Raw genomic sequence first — 23,772 nt, forward strand, 5'->3', positions numbered from 1 at the left:
AATTGAACTCTCAAAGGATCAACCTTGGAAAGAGAAGTACGTTCTCTAGTATCACAACTCAATTGATCATCTTCCATAACTTGCATAATGGTTTCTTCTAGCTCACCTTCTTTGGTATGTGTAGGAGAATTTTCTTCTTGATCTTGCTCAGAACTGAGAGAACCAGTGATGAGAATATTTGTAACTTCTTCCTTCACAATTTCAGATTGTAACTGACACTTTGGAATAGCAACTCTCTTAGGAGTTGGTGTAACATTATGATCCACAGTAATGTTACACACCTCATCTTTTCTCTTATCAACTTGAGGCACAATGTTGTCTTCTTGCTGCTCAATAAAGTTCTTCTTGGAGTTGCATTACTAGTGTTCACTTCTTTTAGCACTAGAATCAACTGAAGAAACTTTTGGAACAACATGTCCTCTCTTCTTGCATGTAGTTGATGCTTGCTTCTCTCTAGCAACAGAGGATATAGTGGGCTGAAGCTTAGAACACATGTCTTGGCACAAATTAATGCACCTTGTGATCTTGTCTTGCTGCACCTTCATAATTTTCTTGAAACAAATTCCTTTCTCATGGCCTTCTTCAAATCTTCCCAATTCTTGATGAGACGCTTATGTGGATATTGTTTCCACCAATCAAGAGCATAATCTTCAAATTCAAGTATGGCTCGTGATATCTTCTTGGTTTCAGAAAATTCTTGGACTTTAAGTTCAATCTCCATTTGCTCTTGCCAATCAAGAAATTCCTCCGGATTAGTACTTCCATAGAAAGGAAGCTTGGTATATCTTTGACCTGTCATGGTTAATATATATACAAAATAGCAAGCTTATATGTGGTATAGGATAATATGTGGAGCTCTCACAACCTCACCTCTCGTACCAACTGAAGCTCTTATGAAGTCCCTGCGGGTTACAGAAAAAAACAGCGTGTGGTGGTAACGAAAGTGATGGCTAGGCGAATACAAGACCAGAGAGTACCGATTACGATGGCTTGTATGTGGAGCTTGGTAGGGAGTGATACATAAGGAATGCAATCTGAAATCTAGTTGTTGTAAAGTTAAATAACAATCCAAACTAGAAGTTCTCTGCCTAGTGCTAACCATAAGATATGAATGATGCAAATAGATCAAACACACGCGCAAAGAGATTTTAGATTTGATGCAAACAAGGAGTATGATTGGGATGCAAGTGTTGCGATCAGACCCAACCAAAATTTGCAGCAAACAAAGATAGCAAACTGGTTACTCATTTGATATGAAAAAACTTTCAGCACTTGTGCACATAAACCAACTAATCTTCAACTTTTCTTTCGCAACTTTTCTCAACTCTCTATTTTTTTGTTGCACTTTTTTTTATAGAACTAAATACAGGGATTAGATATAACACTTGCACACTTTATGATAGAAACAAAAGTAACCAGTAGCTATAATTTTGACGGGATCAAAGTTTATGCGAAGGAGATGATAGGGGTTTTAGATTTTTTTTGTGGGAATTTTCACATATATGAAAGAGGCACAAAGGACACGCGAAGGAAAATATGATCAGCAACTAAAACAAGACTCTAATGGACTAAAACTTAACAAAACTCACTAAAATAACAGATTGAAACAAAGGGCTATGGCAAATATTTTTGTGGCTTTTTAGTGGATAGGACGAACACAAAATATATGTAGCTAAGGGTAAAAAATCCTACCGTGGCAATGAAAGATCTGATACCAGATGATACGATGTGAGGTCCTGATCTTCATGACGTAGGATCAATCACCAGATAACTAGCTGAAGAATAGCTGGATAACTTGCTGTAGGCAGCGATAACTAGTGCAACCTGGCAAATAAAACTCAAAGCCAACCACCGTCTTTAACCAGCAACCTGAATCGAGGATTCGCCCAACCACACACTCAAAGAACCAACCAACACAACCTACAATCAATCAAGACAACCTTGAAGGGAGTAGGAGCACCAATTGGGAGCGGATGAAGCCGCAGCTTCTGTAAATCCCGCGAAGGAAATCACAAGAGCAAAGGGGTAGAGATCACTCTTAATATTTGTTAGCACACAGCTGAACAAAGGGGGTTCTGTATTTTGATTATCAAAAATCTTCTTTTGCTTAGGAGTACATGGATATTTATACTAGGAACAGCCCTCCTAGATAGGTATAAACACGAAAAGGAAAAGAAAGGGTAGGCTATGTGAACAAGCTTTCACAAAATGAGTTTCTGAGTAGTTTCCGCGTGACTGTTGGTCTTCTGTGCAGTCTTCAGTGTTTTGGCAATAACTCCATCTTGGAAAATCCAAATGATGTGCTGTTGGTTGCGTTGGAAAGCTAACTTGATAAGGTTTCACACCATGTATAGCATGCACCACAAAACATTGTAGAATAGTACAGTTTAATATGAGAAGTTGTACCAATATTATGTCCCGAGAAGACTGTTAACCCTCTGAGCAGTCTGCACTAAAGCTGGTCGGATCTGCACTAAAACTGGTCGGATCTGGTCGGCCTTGAAGCATTAGAAACTAGACTTCACAAGCTTTCCAAAAAGTCCTCATGGACCTCCATAGCCTTTGGGAATAAAAAAGTTATGATATTTTCTTCTTGACATTACTGTTAGTTTCGAGTGGTCTGACCAGTATGCACTAAGCTGGTCAGATTCAATTAGTTACTTCTCGGAACTGCTCGGCATTAGCATCATTGGAAAGTAGACTCAATAAGCTTTCCAAAATGTGCTCATTCACCTTCATAGCTTCTGGAAATCAAAAGTTATGAATATTTCTTTCCAACTGTTCTGCAGGACTGGTTTGGTTCGAGTGTGGTTCTTCTCTGTAGTCATCACCTTGTGTGTTCTTGCCATACTCTTTAGTGAACCTGAGCAACAACAACGTGCACGACTTAGGCAGTATATAATTCTCATTAATATTAAATTGAACTTCATAAAGTAGCGCGTTTACCTCTTGTTGTAGCTTCTTTGCTCGACTACGTGTAATTGGGCCACCAAAGGCTTATGTTTGTTACCAACTTGTACTTAAGCAATCATACTAGAGCACAATGCAACTGAGAAGATAGTGTTGATTGTTGCAAGGGTTATACTAGTTAGGCAGCAGAGAGACCGTTCAATCTTGTCTCACACATGCAATCTCTTCTCCTTTGCGTAGAATCAATCGGTGGCATCGAATGAGCCTCATGACCTAGCGTGGTCACAGTGGAACCCGTGGCCTAAGTGACTACTTATGATTTTATTTGCATTTACATTTGTGGATTACCTGTGACTACTTGTGACTATTTGTGGTTGTGAATGAACCTACTAGTGATTTTGAAGTTTATTTACATTTATGTGTTGTCGATATATCTATATGAACTGCCTGTGATGCTTATTGTGAACTATGTGTGATACATGTAATGTTTATTTGAGTGGGGTACGTTATACGTGACCGAACAATAAAAATAGAAAATATATGGTCGCTTTGCTGAGTGTTACACTCGGCAAAGAGACCTTTTGCCGAGTGCCAGGGTAAAAACACTCACCAAAGCGGACACGTGGCAAATTTTTGTGCATTCTGGGACTAAAATGGCTTCTTTGCCGAGCGTCTACGCTGTGATGCTCGGCAAAGAAGCCAACATTTGTACGTTCTAGGCCAGTCTTTGCCGAATGTTCGGTATTTGACACTCGACAAAGAAGCCAGGTTTGCCGAGTGTCCAGGAGTTGACACTCGACAAAAGGGGGCAGGTTTGCCGAGTGTTAGGTCCAGAACACTCGGCAAATGCGCCGTGACCGTCTCGGTGCTGTCACGTTAGTTTTTTTTTGCCGAGCATCGATTTCAGCTCTCGACAAAGTATTTGTCGAGAGCCCGATAGAAAACACTCGACAAAGAGACGTTTGCCGGCACTGTAGATGTCGTGTACTATTTGCCGAGTGTTAAACTCGACAAAGCCTTTGCCGAGTGTTTTTTAGACTTTGTCGAGTGCCTGTGGCACACGGCAAAGCCACTGTTTCTGGTATTGAGTAATGCACAAATGAAGACTCTCAAAGTAAAAAGAGGGTTAGAAACATGATGATGTTTTCCAAGGTATTAGAGAGCCAGCACTCCCCATTAGTCCTCGTTGGAGCACCTCGCAAGGTATAGCTCCCCCATGATTCGTGCAAAGACCAAGTGCTCTCTACGATTTGATTCTTCACCACTTTGGCATGGTGAATTGCCGACAATTGCTCACAACATGACTTGGGTCTCCCACAATCGCATCTGAGAGATCACCAAGCTTCCAAGCACCACCAAGCCATCTAGGTGATGCCAATCAAAAAGAGTAACAAGCACAAACTCTGACTTGACCTAACCAAGCCTAATGAGAAGAGTGGATGCACACCTGCTACTTTTAAGCACTAATGGACTCCACAATTTTGAATTTTGATGTCTGAATCACTCAAATATGCCAAACCTCTCTCTCTTGGACACAAATGGGTGTAGGTGGAACTTCAAGATGCAAGAGAGTCCTCTTGCACGAGATGGATGGGTATTTCATAGAGCCAATCCCCAAACTAGTCATTGTCTCTCCACTCAGTGAAGACGTGTGCACCGAAGAGCTCCGGTGCAGCACAAACCTTCACACCAGAGGGCTCCAGTTAACCTCCAACGACTAGTTTGAAAACTAGACGTTTATTGTATGGGGCCTTTGCTGCACAACACCGATGTGCACCGGAGAGCACCAGTGCACGCCAAATCTGTTTGCAAACCTTGTTGTAACACCTGTCCGGTCGGCAGCTACGGTGCCCCACTGGAGAGTTGCAGTGAGAGCACTTCTTGCCAAGACCAGAAGAGATAGGCTCACTGTGGTCAAGCTACGGTGTGCACCACTGATGCACCACCAGAGATCAATGTGTTGGCGCCAATTTTCTATTTGAAAGCCATCCCTGTTGCAGCTCTGTGTGCCATTTGGTTGGAGAGCTCCTATGAGTACTAAAAACCACCAAACTCTTCCAATTCAAAGACCTTTGAGTTTGGTTTTGATTCCATTGATCCTTGGGTTTCATTTGAGCTACCTAGTGCTAGTTTTACGAGAGTGCATCACATCCATTCACTAGACTCTACCAGGTCACCCGTTCATACCCCCTTTATAGTATGGCCAAATTATGGAAAAGCAAAAGATCCTATCACTTCTCTAAGTGTCCCTCAACACGATAAACACTTATGTGGTGTTTGGTTCGTAAAAATGTAACGATATCCTATTGCAGAGGGAAATAGAAAACGATACTCATGTCTAGTTAACGTCAGACCGTTATCAGGTACCACATAAACAGATATTGGCCTATTCATGTTTGATTCCGCTCCTCCCCGAGTGTTAAATCATTATAGGACAGCACTGGTGCAGCACATCTGCTCCACTTGCTCTCAATAACATTACCGCGCCCCAACCAAACAAATTAAGTAATCACTGATGCCAACACTGCTCAGTTGTTGCCCAGACAGATTCTAGAACTATATATTTGAAGACCAATCTACTCGTATTATTTCCAAAGCATTCAAGCTCAAAACGTAAAAAAGTATTCCGTAATCAACAAAGTTTGGTTGACTTAAGATAAACTTAAAACATTAATTACCTATCTTTTACTTGAGGGAGGCAACTGACAAGTGGTTCCGATCCCAAATTTCTTAACCTCTTTGAGTTGTTTGAGACACTTCATTTAGCACCAGACCTTAGCTAGCTTGCTTCATAGTACTGTACAAGCCAACCACCATGCATGCATATTGTACTCTCTGTGCTTTGACTCGGCAGTCCATACATCACTTGTTATTGCTTACACGATACACGTCGACACACACGTACTCCTGCAAGTGTAATAATTCCCTACCTCCCCGTACAGACAAGAGGCCAAAAAGGCCAAACAAGAAAGTTATCCTCTTGCAATAAGTACGTACTCCTATACTTTGAACATAAAAAAGGGTCTTTTACTACATGCGTGATGCGCCGCGCGTCTGCCGGCCGGTCATCGCCTTCATGCGTCGTGCCACCGCCGAGCAATCTCTCTCAAGCGCGCCTTCTTAGTTCTTAGTACTTCAGATAACCTTCTCAGTGCATGCCCCGTGATTTCTTCATCACTCGTTTCTGATATCACTACTAGAGGCCGTCGATGATGACATCTCGACGTTGCTCGAGGTCTTCTTCTCCTTGCCGGGCGACGACTGCTGGTCGCTATCGTCGGCCATGTTGGGGATGCCGAAGAGGTCGCCCATCTGCTCCAGCGTGCGGCCGCGTGTCTCGCGGAGGTAGGTGAAGAAGAAGACCCAGGCGAGCGAGGCGATGCCCGCGTAGAGGAAGAAGCTGCCTCCGATGGTGATGCCCTTGGACAGCGACAGGAAGGTCATGGAGATGACCCCGCTGGTGACGCGGTTCAAACCGACGCCGAGCGCGCACCCGAGCGCGCGCAGGTGAAGCGGGAAGATCTCGGAGCTGTACACCCACGTGATGGGGCCGAGCCCGATGGAGAAGAAGGCCACCACCCCGAGGATGGAGGCGATGCAGACGCCGATGGCCCAGGGGATGGTGGTGCCCTCCGGGTGCTGGCCGATCACGGTGAGCCCGAACCCGAGGCCGACGAGGCTGACGATCATGCCCCCAGTGCTCGTCAGCAGGAGAGGCCGGCGGCCGAAGCGATCCAGCGTGAACGTGGCTACCAGGATGAAGACAGTCTTGGTCACGCCCACGGCGCACGTGGCGCCCAGCAGCTTGTTCTTGTCGGCGATGCCGGCGCTCTGGAACACGCGCGGGCTGTAGAGCACCACCGAGTCGATGCCCGACGACTGCTGGAAGAAGTGGATGCCGAGCGCCGACAGGAGCACGCGCCGGACGGCGGGCGTCGGGGACAGGATCAGCTCCTTCCACACGCGCTCCTCGCCGCCGGTCCTCTTGGCCACAGCGACGACGTCCCCGTCGAGGTCCGCGGGGATGCCGGCCGCCTCCTTGATGTCCGCGAGCCGCAGGGCGGCCTCCTCCGGCGTGTCGGAGGTCTTGCCGAGCACCACTTTGGCGTCGGCGAGACGGCCTTTCATGACCAGCCACCGCGGGGACTCGGGCATGCCGAGCACCATGAGCGCGAGGACGACGGAAGGCGCGGCGCCGATGCCGAGCATGAGGCGCCAGCCGAGCTTCAAGCTGAGGTGGGCAAAGGCGTAGTTGGAAACGTAGCCGAGCAGGATGCCTAAGTTGATGAACACCTCGGGGAAGGAGGTGAGGAACCCCCGTGATGACGCCGGCGAGACCTCGGCCGTGTAGACGGGCGCGATCATGAGCGCGTAGCCGACGCCGATGCCCGCCACGAACCTGCCAGCCATGAGCATGGAGTAGTTCACCGACAAGCCCATCATGATGGCCCCGACGAAGAAGATGACGGCCGCGAGGATGATGGTGAGCCGGCGTCCGATCCAGTCGGAGGTGCGCCCTGCCGCGAAGGAGCCGATGAGCGAGTAGAGGTTGAGGATGCCGAGCAGGACCTCCACCTCCACGTCTGAGATCTTGAGGTCCTCCTTGATGAACAGCGCCGCGCCGCTCATCACCCCGATGTCTAGAAAGCACGTATAAGTAACATGAAGACAGTCACTAGCTAAAACATCACCATGCACGTACTTCACCAGCAATTTTACTACATGACTTTTAATTGACGGCCAGAGGAAACATCAAACGTCTATATATACATAATTACATATACTTCGATGAATGAAGAATATATATGTACCGTAGCCGAGAAGGATGGAGGTCATGGAGGCCAAGATGGCGCAGGCAAAAGCGAACCGGACGTTAGTCTTCTTCCGCGGCGGCGTGACACCGTCCGGGAGGCCATCTTTATGCTGTTCTGCCATTGTTACCTTTGGCTGCTTGAGATCACTTACCGTGCACACACTGCACTTGGATCAGGCTACTGCTAGGTAGTGGTGTACAAGGTTTTACATGTCCCTAGCTAGCCAATGAGCAAAAGAAGGTGTGAAGGGGGCGTGCATATATAGGCCAGTGGGCCAAAAGCTGGATATGTGAACACCACCGATCGATCATCAGAGAGGGACTGTTTCCGTGTCAACTTTGATGTTTGAGGATGAAACATATAATACCAGGAATAATTGTGTAGCCTGCTGCTGGGAAGAATTGGTTGTTGAAGACATCGCTGACTTTCATGGCACAGAGAAAAGGTACTTTTTAAACTTGAAATTGAAAGTAAAGGAGTAAAGCTAAACTTCACTGCAGTTATTCAAAGCTTCCTCTCACTTGAATTTTTCTGACCAATCTAAGTATGCCATGATGTCCTTCTTCCCTAACGCCAGCAAGATTAGGGTGTGGGGTTAGGGTTCAGGGTTCAAGGGCTTACCTATATGTTTGTCGGGCTTAGAGGGTTCGCTAGGGGAGGTCGCTTGCCCGACGGTGGTGGCGGTGGTGTTTCCAGCCGAGCAGTGGGGCAAGGAGGTTTTAGGTGTGGCAAGGGCAGGGGCGTCGTGCTGATAGCTCGAGAAAGCCGGGTTAGTCGTCTGACGGTGGTGGAGGCATAGCGGGGCATCGCCGGAGACGGGCGAGAGGTAGGTGAAGCTTGGCCGAATATGAATAAGATGACGGCAAAAAGGCACACCAGATAAATTTTAGCATCGGGCTGTGGTGGAGAGGAGGGGGTGGGGGGGGGGGGGGGATGGCTTGCCCAGGGTCAGGGTCAGGATGGTGCTGTTGGAGGAAGAACATAGGGAAAGAAGATAAGATAGAGAGAGGGAGATTTTATGTGGGTCCTCTATTCAAGATCTAAGGGTTGAAAAATTGTGAGATAATACTTAATTGTTCCTTGACAAACTTAAAGAAAATGTAATAGAGGAAAATATTTGGTGATGCTAAAATTTAAACAGTAACTTAAGATGATTTCATAAAATTAACGTGGCTTAAAGTGGAAACATAGATAAAACAACATGAGAAAAACGACTACCAGAACCATGAACTCATGTAGTTCTCTGAACCGATAGAACTATTTCATGGATTCACCAAAATAAATAAAAAAGAGAGTTGCTATGTTTCCAGTGACTAAAATGCATGTTAACAACTTTTAGTCACAACGGGTACCAAAATTTATAATTAATATCTATAATATCATAGAACAAAGCGTTGAAATGGGAGCTATTTATCTCACTCCCGTCTAATTCTTCGTGGGAAAAAAATTCTGCAACTTCTGTATTAATTTGTTTCATGTTTCATTTGACGAACATTTATAGTATATATATAAAATGTACGCAAAATGTATGTACTAAAACATTGAAATTAACATTTCAATCAGGAGTAGTGAAAAAAATAATTTGGATGGCCGCGCCCCATAGCTAGCTAGCTAGCCTATACAATGTAACCACACCTGCTGTCTCAAGTTACAAAACACTCCATGGATAACCCTAGTTTAATAGCTAGCGGACACGAGGGTCAAGGATACAAGCGATTCCTTATCTGAAATATAAATCCAAAAGATTCGCTGTCACATTCGTCAAAGCTTAGCCATTCACACGGAGAACGACGGAACCACACAGCCCATCACAGGTCTCCAGGTGTGCACGACCGCAACTACAAAACTCCCTTTCCATTTCGTCTCTACTTGCGGGCCATGCATGTTAAACAAAACCAAGCAAAGCTAATCCACACACGTATATCATTGATGCGCACATCTGGATAGTAACAAACGACAACACACAGGACACGCAACAATTTGATCCTTTGATCATGCATATCATAAAACCATTTCCTTTCTTTATATTTTCTTACAAAAATATTTATCTCCCTTCGCCATTAATTGTTAATTGTTCTAGCATGTATGGAAAATTTTTACCTTATTCTACAGCTTGGAGTACATCTGTAGATTTCTAACCTTATATGCGCAATACATATAATTATATAATTGGAAATACTTCATTACTTTAAACGCAAACTGTAAGCCACAACCCCACGCCAACTCCGTCTGTCGCTGCCTTGGCCATGCTTCTTCCCCTAACCCAAGATCCCCAGCAGCGGCAGGCTAGCCTGGCGCGATAGGTGGTTGTGGGTGGGTGGGCTGCAAAATGGTCGAGCACTGTCCGCTGTGGTACGTGGGTGGAGGTGGAGGCGGCGGTTGGGTACGTAGAGCAGGGCCAAGAAGGCTTGCCGGGGATATATTCTAGGGCGACAAAATTAGCGGAGGGCGGGAGCAGTGGGCAGAGGTGGACGGTGGTAGGCGATAGATGCCACGCATTGCCAGTGCCGTGGGCGGTGGTGAGAGGCAGTGTTGGGCGGGGTTACTTGGTCACGTACGTCGTAGCACGACCTGTCACGTGATAACCTACTTTAAAATGTTGCTTTGACTATACTGAGCTGTCCGCGTGCTATTTCCATGCTTTTAGTAGTAGTACTGCACACGTCTTCCTTGTGCCTGGACTTTTTCAACATTGTGTGATAGTGTCTCCCTGCTTAGTGGACCACCTGTCTTTAGGCTCACTGATTTACAGTCACGTGTTGGTGAATACACGTCATGAGACAGAGTTCGGTATTAATGTTCTAAATTCTAAAGGACCCTATCAATATTAGACACAACAAGCTCTTGTTGTTCCTGTTGAATCATTGCGGTTTTCTTTTAATAGTTTGAGTGCAGTGCACATGACTTGAGATACTAAAAACGCAAATACGGTATGACTACTAGCTCTTTATATATACTGGGACAACAATGAATATTGTTGACAGAATGCAGACTAACCACTACTGCAGAAACATCATCACCATCGGTTTAGAATTGAAGCCCCATCACAGCTGATTTTGGCACTTGGCAGTGAAATATCAGCAGTGGTAGCCATGGTTATCACCGTCAGTTGGTTCACAAGTTGATCCGGCGGTGATGACGTTTGGTCACCACTGGTTGATTGTTTGATCCGGCGTTGAAGATCATTATAGCAACGATGGATCATTGCTTAATCCACGGTGACAAGGTAATGATCAACAGTGGTTTGTTGTTTGATCCGGTAGTGATGCGCGTTTCATCACCACTGGTGATGAGTTATTTATAAACGCCGGTCCATTGGTTGACCCAGCGTTATTTAACGATGCACCACAGTCGGTTCCTACCTTGATCCGTGGGTTATGGTACAATGACCACCGCCGGGCCACCGGTTTATCCGTCAGTGATCAGCCTTCCGCCACCGCTGCCTAGGTGCTTGATCCGGGGAGATGATCGCTGGCTGACTAACATGGTAACTTTCGATCTGGCTTTGATGATGACTCTATCATTGCCAGAGAGGAGTTTGTCGAGCATATAGCCCGGCAGTGTAGTGGTTATCACCGACGATTTTAGTGCATACAAAGGTGATAATGAAAATGGACAACATATTATTTTTAAAATGTAGCATACAAAAATACAATATCATCATCCATATTTCAAGTTATAGGGACGCTGGCATAGATGATCTTCGACCACAATTATGTATACATGAAAGATATTCATGTCCTTTGTTACCAGTTTTACAAGACATAGTTCCCGCTTGAATAGAGGACCGCCCATTCAGGACTTCGTCTACAATAAAACCAGCTAGACATCCTATCACTACCACGGAGCAGGAAATTCCTGACGGCTCAAACCGTCAGGAAAAGCCAAAATGCCATCAGGAATTGACCGACAGGACGACTCGACAGGAAAGATGACTGTTTCCTGACGGCTAGCCGAAAGGATATATTTCCTGACGGCAGTTCCTGACGGGTGTGGTTTCACCAGTCAACCCAGAAACCTGACTGTACCACCGTCAAGAATTCCCGATAGGAAATAACAACCGACTGGAAATGTCTTAACCATTCCTGACATTCAACCGACGGAAAAAAAATGTTCAGTCCGACAGGAAACTGAATTTGGCAGTATAAAACTCATATGCATCAGGGACATAATCTATCATTTCTACAAATTAATTTGTCCACTCACAAGACACAGTACACATTGAAGCAACAAGTAATCTATCAAGAACATGCAATTCATCACATTCATGTGCCAAAATCCAAACACCAACATATTAATTGTTTGCAACACTAAGAATTGTTAGATAATTAGGCATTTTCATGGTCAATTTAATCCAGAAATAAAACATCAGCAGGTTCGTGACGACATATATGTGCATGTATATATCTCTGACAAGCGCTACAGCATGCAAATATGATATACTGATCGATACAGTAAGTACGTAAATTACTGTAATCATAGAGATAAGAGTGTACCTAGCGGAGGGTCCCATGCCGAGGGCATCGGAGGCTCCATTCGCACCAGACATAGTGCGTTGCTCGAAGTCATGGACCACAGTCGATGGAGGAAGGTGTTCGCAGTGCAGTCCCACGAACGGTCACCAGAAAAAAGACGGGTTCCGCGAGCGATCACCAGGAAGAAGACGTCGGACGAGCAGTCGCGGAATCGCTCCCTAAAAACCTAATTGTCACACACCCCGTGCAAGGTTCGCAGGCAGACAAGGGTTTCGGAGGCACCTGCTCTCCCGCTGCTCCGTGCGCGTAGAGGTACGGGACGGGGAAAGCTGAAGGGCGGCTGAGATGCGGTCTCTCGGGAGCGAAGCGTAAGGAGTGGACTGGCGAAGGACTTCTGATTTATGCCTGCGGTGGGGAGGAAGAAGGGCAGCGGAGGATCTCAGGAGTCGGAGACACAGAGAGACGGTAACTGGCGCAATGAACTCGCATCCACCATCAAGGAGAGAAACTCCCATAATTATGTGGATTAAGTAGCAAAACCTGGCCACGCCAGCCCGTTCGCTCGCTTGCCGCCCGCCTGCCACGGCCATGGCCACGACCTCGGCCTCGGCCCGGCCCAGCCGGTAGCGGCGCGCGCGCGCATGTGGCACTCCTTTGTCATTTTCTCAGCTTCTCAATTAAGATGGATAATTTTGAACCAAATAAGCTGAGTTAACGTTTAGTCAAAATTCCATACGGTATTAAACCATACAACGCTTAATGTTACGTACCATAGAGTTTTATTTGATTTGTTAAATATTATACGGGCCAAGCCCATAATATATCCAACAATCCCCACCAAAATCTAGGGTTTGTAACAAAATAGTCTCAGAACCACATTTCTTTTATATACCAGCGTTTCGATGGAGATGTTAAGTTGAACATCCATGTAGAACAATAGTTTCACTCAGTCACAACTGAACAATGGACTAAGCCTTGAATTGATAGTTTTGTGTGAGGTGAATGTCACTAAAGTCCTTAGCTATACTAGGCTACAAAAGGCATCCCCTCTGTTTGAAGCATATAAGTCATACTCCAGTGCCTTTCATGAGTATTTAGAGATCACCCAAATCTCATAGACTGTGACCAGCAGTCTAACTCATATAGACGTGTTCCTCAAAAGATGTTCTATAGGACAACATCTTTGCTTTAGCAAGCCACTTGGAACACATTAAGGTAAAAACCAACTTGCCTTACAGAAAGGAAAGATATGCATCAGAAATGAGTCTTACTAAGGATCTTTCCTTATAATTTGCTACTAGCTTGTTTCACCATCCTACTTCATGGGATCTTCGATCACATAGAACAAGTTACCACTATAGTAAATTTCATGTGGGTCTCAAACCCATCTCTCTTGATGCACTTTCTATCACATTGCGTGACAGACCCTTAGTGAATTGATCTGCCAGATTGTTAGACGTATGAACATAGTCCAACGCTATTACTCTAGAGTTTCTCAATTTTCTGACAGATTTTAGTCATCTCTTAACATGCCTTGTGGACTTCATGTTATCCTTAGAACTGTTAACCTTCGTAATCACAGTCTGGTTATCACAGTTCATAGAAATAGTTGGTATGGGTTTTTCAACAACCGATAAATCCATAAGGAGATCATGAAGCCACTCGGTCTCAGAGCCAGCGGTGTCTAATGCTGTGAGTTATGCTTCCATTGTAGACTTCGTTAAGATAGTCTGCTTGCAAGACCTCTAGGAAACAACACCACCTCTAAGTGAAAACATATATCCACTTATGGTATAAAGCTCATCAGCATCAGAGATCTAGTTGGCATCATAATAGCCTTCTAGCACCTTCGAGTGTCCAATATAATGAATACCCTAGCTCACAGTGCCTTTTAGATAGCGCATCACTCTCTCAAGAGCACGCTAGTGATCATCTCCCAGGTTTGACACAAACTGGCTCAGCTTGCATACAGCAAATGAGATGTCAGGTCTTGTTGCACTAGCAAGATACATGAGCGAACCAATGATCTAGGAATATCTCAATTGATCCCTTGCTATTCTCCGATTTTTCCTCAATAGCACACTAGGGTCATAAGGTGTAGGAGCAGGTTCACAGTCACTAAACCCAAAGCGACTCAGCACTTTTTCCACATAGTGGGATTGTAACAGAGTTACCCCACCATCACCTTCTCTCAGAAGCTTGATATTAAGAATAACATTAGCCTCTCCCAAATCTTTCATTTCAAAATTATTAGATAAAAATTCCTTCACCTCCTCAATCACTTTGAGGCTAGATCTAAATATCAGTATGTCATCAACATATAAGCACATAATAACTCCACCCCCACTATACTGAGAGTACACACATTTGTAAGCTTCATTCACAACAAAGCCAACATGTGTTAAAGTTCTGTCGAACTTCTCAAGCCACTGCTTAGGAGCTTGTTTTAGGCCATATAATAACTTTAATAATTTACACACCTTGCCTTCTTGACCATTTGCTATAAACCCATCCAGCTGATCCATATAGATCTCCTCCTCTAACTCTCCATTTTGGAAAGCTATCTTAACGTCCATTTGATGAACGATAAGACCTTAGGAGGCTACCAGGGAAAGCAAAACTCGAATTGTATTCAATCGGGCAACCGGTGAATAAGTATCAAAGAAATCCTCACCTTCCTTTTGAGTATAACCCTTAGCCACAAGTCTTGCCTTGTACCTCTCGATAGTAACATCAGGCCTAAGCTTTTTCTTGAACACCCATTTGCACCTTATAGGCTTGCACCCATAAGGACGATCAACTATTTCCCAAGTCCCATTAGACATAATAGAATCCATCTCACTCTGTAATGCTTCCTTCCATAAGTCAGCATCAGGAGAGGAATATGCCTCTTCAATGGTCGTTGGTGTGTCATCCACAAGGTACACAATATAGTCATCACCAAAAGATTTTATAGTCCTCTATCTCTTACTTTTTCTAGTGACTATAGTGTCATCCTCCTCAGGATTTTGCACATAGGGTTCATCAATTTGTTCTATTGGAGTAAAATTTTCATGCTCATGGAGAATTATAAATTCATGACCAGTCATGCTAGGTGTATTTTTCATAGAAAATTCATTCTAAAAAATATAGCGTCTCTAGACTACATGATTGTATCAACAACCATCTCAGAAACACTAGAATTTATAATTAAAAATCTATAACCCACTCTGTGAATAGCATAACCAAGAAAAACACAATCTACAGTCTTTGGTCCAAGCTTTCACTTTTTATTTATTAGCACGTTCATCTTTGCCAAATAACCCCAAGTTCGTAGATAAGATATTCAGGACATGACATGTTGTCAATATAGCCTCACCCCACCATTCCTTAGATAGTCCCGTAGTCCCTAACATGGCATTAATCAAATCAGTTAGAATGCGGTTCTTTTTCTCTGCAATCCCATTGGACTGTGGTGAGTATGGTGGTGTCCTCTCATGAATAATTCCATGCACCGCGTAAAACTCAGAAAATTCATTTGAGAAATATTCTTCCCCGCGATCAGACCACAAATGCTTGATTTTCTTCTCAAGTTGATTTTCTACCTTAGCTTTATAGACTTTAAAATAATGCAACGCTTCATCTTTAGTTTTTAATAAATACACGTAGCAAAATCTAGTACAATCATCTATAAATATCATGAAGTATCGTTTACCGTCTTTAGTCAATTCGCCATTCATCTCACATAAATAAGAATGAACGAGTTCTAATGGTGCCAAGTTCCTTGCCTCAACAGCCTTATAAGGCTTGCGCGGTTGCTTCGATTTCACACACACACTAGGCACTTAGAATCTTTGATTATGTTAAATTTCGGGATTAAATTCATATTTGCAAGCCGCGTGAGATAGTCAAAATTAATGTGACAAAGTCGTGAATGCCATATATTCGACTCATCTAAAACATTAACATTATTCACTACTTTATTACAAACATTATCAAGCAAAGATAAGCGGAACAGGCCTCCGCAATCATAACCTTTTCTAACAAATGTTCCATATCTCGATACAACATATTTATTGGACTCAAGCACAATCTTAAAGCCATTGCGACACATTTGAGAACCATTAATAAGATTCTTCTTGATGGAGGAGACATGCTGCACGTTCTTTAATAGTACCATCTTTCCCGAAGTAAACTTCAGAATGACCATACCAGCACCAAGAACACGCGCATGCGAACCATTTCCCATCAGCAAGGCTTCTATCCTGCTGGCCTGATAGGAAGTAAACAAAGAAACATCAGCACACACATGAATATTAACACCACTATCCATCCACCACTCAGGTGAAAGATAAACTGAAAGAACAAAAGGTAAAGAATTACTATACCCAGATGTTCCTCCTCAAGTCTCGCTAATCACCACGTTTGCTGATTTCTTTTCTTGTTTATATTTGCGGTCTGCGCACGCACTTGCCCAATGCTCATCACTCCCTCAAACAAAGCAAACTCCACATTTCTTATTGTTTTTCTTCTTAAACTTAGCAATCTGCTTAGGCTTTGTATGGTTGTTCTTTTGCATGTTCTTCTTCTTTTTATTACGAGATGCAAATGAATTTTTCTTCTGCACCATATTGGCAGCGGAAGACTCAACTCCTTTTCCACGGTTGTCTTTTGCTCTCGTCCTCTCCTCAACATCAAGAGATCCAATAAGCTCAGCTACGCTAAACTCTTGTATCTTGTATTTTAGAGAAGTAGCAAAATCCCTCTAAGAAGGTGGCAGCTTAGCGATTATACCGCCGGTCACAAACTTGTCGGGCAACAGACATGGAAATGTTCTAGTTCCTTTGCTAGCGCCTATATCTCATGAGTCTATTCCACTACAGAACGGTTTTAAACTATTTTGTAGTCATACTGCTGCTCCATAAGGTACATCTCACTACCAGCATTAGAAACTCCAAACTTTGCCTCAAGAGCATCCCATAAGTCTTTGTCTAATGTGCAAGATATGTAGTTTTTCTCATACTTAGGATGAAGTGCACTAATCACGGCGCCTTAAAACAGATTATCGGTAGCCAAGAACTTTTGCTCCTCCTCAGGAGTAAATTGTTCAAACTTTCCCTGTGCGACGTAATAGCAATTCATAGCAGTCAACCACAACACCATCTTGGCACAGCATATCATAAAATTCTTGCCATCAAAATTATTCAGCTTCAAAGCAACAGCAAAACCACTGACAAAAAATTATTTAATATTAGGTTTTTGGATTGTTAGATAATTAGATATTTTCATGGTCAATTTAATTCAGAAATAAAACATCAGCAGGTTCGTGACGACATATATGTGCATGTGTATATCTCTGACAAGCGCTATAGCATGCAAATATGATATACTGATCGATACAATAAGTACGTAAATTACTGTAATCGCAGAGATAAGAGTCTACCCAACGGAGGGCCCCATGCCGAGGGCATCAGAGGCTCCATTCGCACCAGACATAATACGTTGCTCGAAGTCATGGACCACAGTCGATGCAAGAAGGTGTTCGCAGTGCAGTCCCACGAACGGTCACCAGGAAGAAGACGGGTTCCACGAGCGATCACTAGGAAAAAGACGTCGGACGAGCAGTCGCGGAATCGCTCCCCAAAAACCTAATCGTCGCACACCCCGTGCAAGGTTCGCAGGCAGACGAGGGTTCCGGAGGCACCTGCTCTTCCGCTGCTCCGTGCGCGTAGAGGTACGGGACAGGGAAAGTCGAAGGGCGGCTGAGATGTGGTCTCTCGGAAGCGAAACGGAAGGAGTGGACTGACGGAGGACTTCTGATTTATGCCTGCGGCAGGGAGGAAGAAGGGCAGCGGAGGATCTCAGGAGTCGGAGATATGGAAACTGGCGCAATGAACTCGCCTCCACCATCAAGGAGAGAAACTCCCATAATTATATGGATTAAGTGGCAAAACCTGGCCATGTCCGCTCGCTCGCCGCCCGCCTGCCACGGCCTCGGCCCGGCCCGGCCGGCAGCGGCGGCGCGCGCGCGTGGCACTCCTTTGTCCTTTTTCTCAGCTTCTCAATGAAGATGGATAATTTCCAACCAAATAAGTTGAGTTAACGTTCAGTCAAAATCTCATACGGTATTAAACCATACAACGCTCAATGTTACGTACCATAGAGTTTTATTTGATTTATTAAATATTATACGGGCCAAGCCCATAATATATCCAATAAGAATACAACAATATGACAGGTAATATACTGTGGATTCAGAGCAGTATGCAAGTCAACTACAAAGTAAGTCTAGCTAACTATACTAAGTTCATAGTAACCATGTCCACTACGCAAAAGCGAAGCCCAATGCTTGGAGTTGGCATCACCGAAGACAGTGACCTATAAGAAGTAGAGTTATAATATGTACTCCCAAAAATGAGAAACAATCTTATCTTACAGATACAAGCAAGGCAAGCAATTCATATATATTGGGCCACTAAACCTTTAAGTGACCAAGCTTTACAGAAGAAAGAAATTCTGGGAACATTCTTAATAGAGTTTGGTGCATGTAAGAGCAAAACCTTGCTGCAATATTGTGCCTAATTATTCTTCTCACGCCTATTTATTCTGCATACAATATATATGTAGGTTTTTTAGCCTCAGCACGTACAGGATACTACCAGAAAAATGTCAGGCCTAATTTCTCATACCAATATGACCTCTTTCACATATTTCGATGTAAATAGGGACACAAATAGGAACAAAGAATACAAGGGAGGGTATTTGTACTTTTAGTTCCACCTAAGTCAACTAATACAGCATAGATGTTTTTTTCATTATAAATGTCATTGTGGTAAGTCATGCACCTGGTACTGCTAATTTCTCACTGATCATGCACCTTAGTGGTTTCTTTGTATGTATGTCCTCCAAAACACTGTTAGCTCTCTGGACAACTTCATTTGGAACACCTGCCAACCAGAGAATATGCACAAAATAGTAAATTAGACGTTCACAATGCAGACCTGAAAGGGGAAAAATGTTGCCTTGTGCAACTGATAAAGGGATATGATATCTTCATTGCTCGTTTGTCCATCAGGATTCAGAATACTCATATTTGATTATACCGCCACGGCAAGAGAGATGAACCAATCACAATGAATATCCAATCAATCACCGGAAGAATTCCAAAGCACAAGAGTATATCAATTTTCTCCCGAGGTTTACGTGCTTACCGGCACGCTAGTCCCCGTTGTGTCGACCAACCCTTGGTGGTTCGGCGACTAATAGCTATCACACACCTAGCCAACACTTGGCACACAAGAACTTACCCACAAGTGAGGTAACTCAATGACACGAGCAATCCACTAGAGTTACCTTTCGACTCTCGATCGGGAAAGGTACAAGACCCCTCATAAATCACCGGGAGATGGCCACGAACCATTATCAACTCGTGCCAATGCTCCTCCACTGCTCCAAGCCGTATAGGTGGCGGCAACCACCAAGAGAAACAAGAAATCCGTAGCCACAACAATCCCCAAGTGCCACTAAATGCAACCACCCAAGCAAATGCACTTGGAATCACTCTCAATCTCACTATGATGATGAATCAATGATGGAGATGAGTGTGAGGTGTTTGCTTAGGCTCACAAGGATGTATCGCAGGTGAAAATGTCTAAGAGAGTGAGCCCCAAGCCAGCCAAGAGCTATTTATAGAGCCCCCAAAAGATAGAGTCGTTGGGCAGTCGGGGGATGACCGGACTCGCCTGATCGGACGCACCCCAGCGTCCGGTCGGCTGCATTCGGTCCACGGATGCCGTTCACATGGCACTACTTTGAACGCAGTTCGTCAGATTTTAATGGTCAAAACAGTCAGCGCTCACCACTTAAAGATTGACCGGACGCACAAACGCATGACCGGATGCACAACCACTGCATCTGCTCCCATGCGTGCCCGAGCTAGTGTTGCCGAGATCGGACTCAGCGCCTAGTGGCCGGACGCGCCACCAGCCAGCGTCCGATCAACTCCAGTAAGTGCCCTAAGAGGGTTTTCTGCGACTGGGCGCGTTAGGTCAAGGGTGATCGGACGCACGCCCGAGTTCAGTCCCCTGCAACACTCGCCAAGCCACCACGCTACTACATCACCGTACATCACCGGCCAGCCCCTGCACGTCTGGTCATGCTTCCTCAGCTGGGTCTGATCGTAGACCCGAGGGCGCGCCTCCATGCGCTGGCTGACCGGACGCGCCTGGGGTGAGTACGGTCACCCCGACACCAGAGTCCGGTCACTGCTGTCTCCTCCTTTTTCTTTTTCTAACACCTCAACCGCTTCGCCCTTGTTTCCAAGTTGCTAACCACAAAGTGTACAACTTGTGTGCATGTGTGTTAGCATTTTTCAAAGCATTTTTCAAGGTCAATTGTTAGCACACTAGGTCCCTAATGCATATACAAGAATCATGTTACCTAGTGGCACTCGATAACCGCTTAGCCAAAGATTTTCCCCTCTTTATAGTACGACTATCTATCCTAAACACACTCATACCCTTTATGGTATCTTAAGTGCCAAAACAAAAACATATTTGATACCTTTGCCTTTATCTCTTTGGTTTTTGTTTTTGTTTTTCTCTTTTTCTTCTTTTCCAATATTGGAGCTTGATCACCATTATCTCATGTCCACCTCCATCTCCATGGACTTCATCATGCTCCTTCATTTGGATTGGACCACCTTGTCTAATTCACACACTTAGATCAAAGGTTAGTCCTAGGTTTCATCAATTATCCAAAACTAAACTAGGGCTTTCAGAGAGGGAGAGGGTGGGTCGGGCCGCGTCGCGTGGCCTACAAATTCCTTTATACCCCACCCAATTAGAATTAGGGGAAATAAAACATAAATGTAGAAAGTTCTCATCATAAGATCAACCAATATCTTAGTCCTGATTGTTTATGCTGTATAAAGAGTGACAATTATTTATAAATGAAATGTTGCGAACATCATCAAGCTTAAGAATCGTTTTTACAATGGTATAACATACGCCCAAAGTTAAATTATTATTGTGTTATTTTATTTCCATTATAACGCACATCCTATAATAATATTAAAAAAATGAAAACATAGACGAAGTCAGTACCCTATACAGTAATCACCCCAAAAACACATTTTAGTAATTAACCCAAAAACACATTTTTTTCTACCCTTTTTCCTCGCCATCTGAAGGCCCAACAGCCCAAATTTTTGCTTACCGCACCAGCACCAGGGGACATACATGTCCCCCGCGCAGTCATGCTCGCCTCCTCGGTCCTCACTACTCCTCCAAGTCCTAACTCCGGTATTCTTTCCCCCACTAATATATTACCCGTGCTAACGCTACGATGATATTCAGGACACCACAAATTAAACAACCAAAATGGTTTATATGTTTTGGTGATTTTGAAAAACCATCGATCACATATTATATTATTAAAATAAAAAACATGATTCTGATGACATGATACTAAATAAAGATTACTTACATGACAACAATGATATCAGAATATAGTGGATACATATACAACCTTCCAATTTTTTACATACAATAAAAAGTTTGGCATACACCAGGAATTTACGTGTTGTAGCCTGACTGACTGGTAACCTTGGTGGTGCTTTAGATTTTGCTCCGCTAGTAACGATCAAAATTGCACTTTCTGACATAACTAAACCTCGACAAGTGATACTGGTGATCAAAGTGATAGTTTCCTATCATGTTTTACCAACATCAATGATAGAGAATTAACATTAGCAAAAAATAAACTGAAATTGTCTCTAACACTATAGCTCGCAAAAAAAAGAGATACATGGAAAAAACCAACATCTTAAAATGAAAAATGAAAAAGGATTAAACCCATATAATGCCAAAAGGAAGATTGAACCTTGACAAAAACTGTGCGTAGCTTGCATCCAGTAAAATGACTGAATACCATCTCCTGAAATTGAGGTCACTGATGAATAGTGTATCAGCAACATTGAATACAATATATGTACCCTTGCCATCACAATTTGTGGCCCCTTTGATCCACCAAGGCCCGCAGATGTACAAAGGCCTCCTCTAATATGGCTGCTTCTGGCAATAGCCCGGCTTGCACCATTGCCACCACCAAAGCTAAGTGCCTTGCTTCCATTCTCAATGCCCAGCAGCCTTGCTACCACAGACCGCATCCCACTGCCAACTATGATAAAAATGCAAAGCAATGCCCATGGTAAATCATTCATTTCCCAATCAGAACATAAGCTTATTATAATAAAAACTGTAGAAGTCCAAAATCCAAAATGTATGACAGAGCAAAGAAATAAACCAACAGAATTCGACAATATTTATTCTTCAATAACATAAAGCTTCTATTTATTTATACCGAAACCAAACAGAACCGCAACTTCACTGGTGAAGTGTCCAACAAACCAACAACTAAACTAAATTGCCCAAAATACCTAAGATAATTCTGTTATGTAGTACCAAGCACATAATTCTATGATCACTGCTGTAAATTTGCCTCAAACGGATCCTGAATCCCAATTAAAATCCTATTAGCAGTGAAGTATATTGTTCGTGCTAATGCTACAGGCCACATTAAATCCAAAGTTAATTCTAGAAAAATATTGGTCTTGCGCCGGCTAACGCCAGTAGTGTGGCCGTGCTATGGACTCAACAATATTGGTCAAGTTGTGCATCATTTAAACATAAGGCAATCATTTTTCCCTGAGCCATCTTCCTCTATTTTTTTGTGCAAAATTTAAAAAGGATAAATTCACAGCAGAATAGGTTTACCTATTTGGAACACATAAGCTAGGAAGAACAGACTTGATCACAATTGACTATAGAAGGGGAAAAGGGTTTAAATTAGGGAGAAACTGACCATAACTCATCATCTGCAGGAATGTTCTGACAGCATGCATCAAGTATGGCATCTTGGTACAAACTTAATTCCGTTACTTTCACATTCTTTGCTATGTGTACAAAACTAACCATTCCCTGTTCCTGTCATATATACGGAACAATTTTCATTAGTAGGGCAAATCTTGAACAGTAATTAGAAAACAAATTTAAATGAATGCTTCTATCTAAGACAAAGCTGGCATTGGCACTATCATAATTGAGCACCCCATGTCCAATGTGAAATCAGGCCAACTTCATCTCAGCACTTTTTGCTCATAACCATGCATAAAAACATGCTAAAGATACATAAGACGTATAAGATATATATGAAGCATGAATTAAAATGACCATAGCGGCATAGCGCTAAAAGCTAATTTCATGGAAAATTAGAAGCTGAATGACACCCCTGGAAAGTTAGAAGCTGAATGACACCCCTGGAAAATTAGAAGCAGAATGACACCCTTGTTGACATAGTTGGAAATAAACTGACATATGTATCCATAGGGAGAATAAGCAAGCTGCTAGTCATACCTTCCATATCTCAGTGCCCAAGGCATGAAGATGAACACAAAGAGATCATCTATATATGTTGTACGAAAGTAACTATTCGTATCGTTTGCTCAAATCTATGGACCAGCTAGATTTTTTAATTTTCCAGTCATGTCAAATTTCATGGCCAATCAATTGAATATCCTGTCTCATGGTCATCAT

At 43.5% G+C, this 23,772-nt stretch overlaps 1 protein-coding gene across 1 annotated transcript; it reads right to left on the reverse strand.

The window, feature by feature from the left end:
- Positions 1-5,613: 5,613 nt before the first annotated feature.
- On the reverse strand, positions 5,614-8,520 carry LOC136539561 (polyol transporter 5-like). The gene is made up of 2 exons (XM_066531530.1): positions 7,722-8,520; positions 5,614-7,550 (listed from the first exon to the last, which is right to left on the reverse strand). Exons 1-2 carry the CDS (start codon positions 7,843-7,845, stop codon positions 6,085-6,087), a joined length of 1,590 nt encoding a protein of 529 aa, XP_066387627.1. The 5' UTR covers positions 7,846-8,520; the 3' UTR covers positions 5,614-6,084.
- Positions 8,521-23,772: the final 15,252 nt, after the last annotated feature.

This window comes from Miscanthus floridulus, chromosome 2, assembly GCF_019320115.1.
Source record: "Miscanthus floridulus cultivar M001 chromosome 2, ASM1932011v1, whole genome shotgun sequence".
In the NCBI taxonomy this organism is placed as follows: Eukaryota; Viridiplantae; Streptophyta; class Magnoliopsida; order Poales; family Poaceae; genus Miscanthus; species Miscanthus floridulus.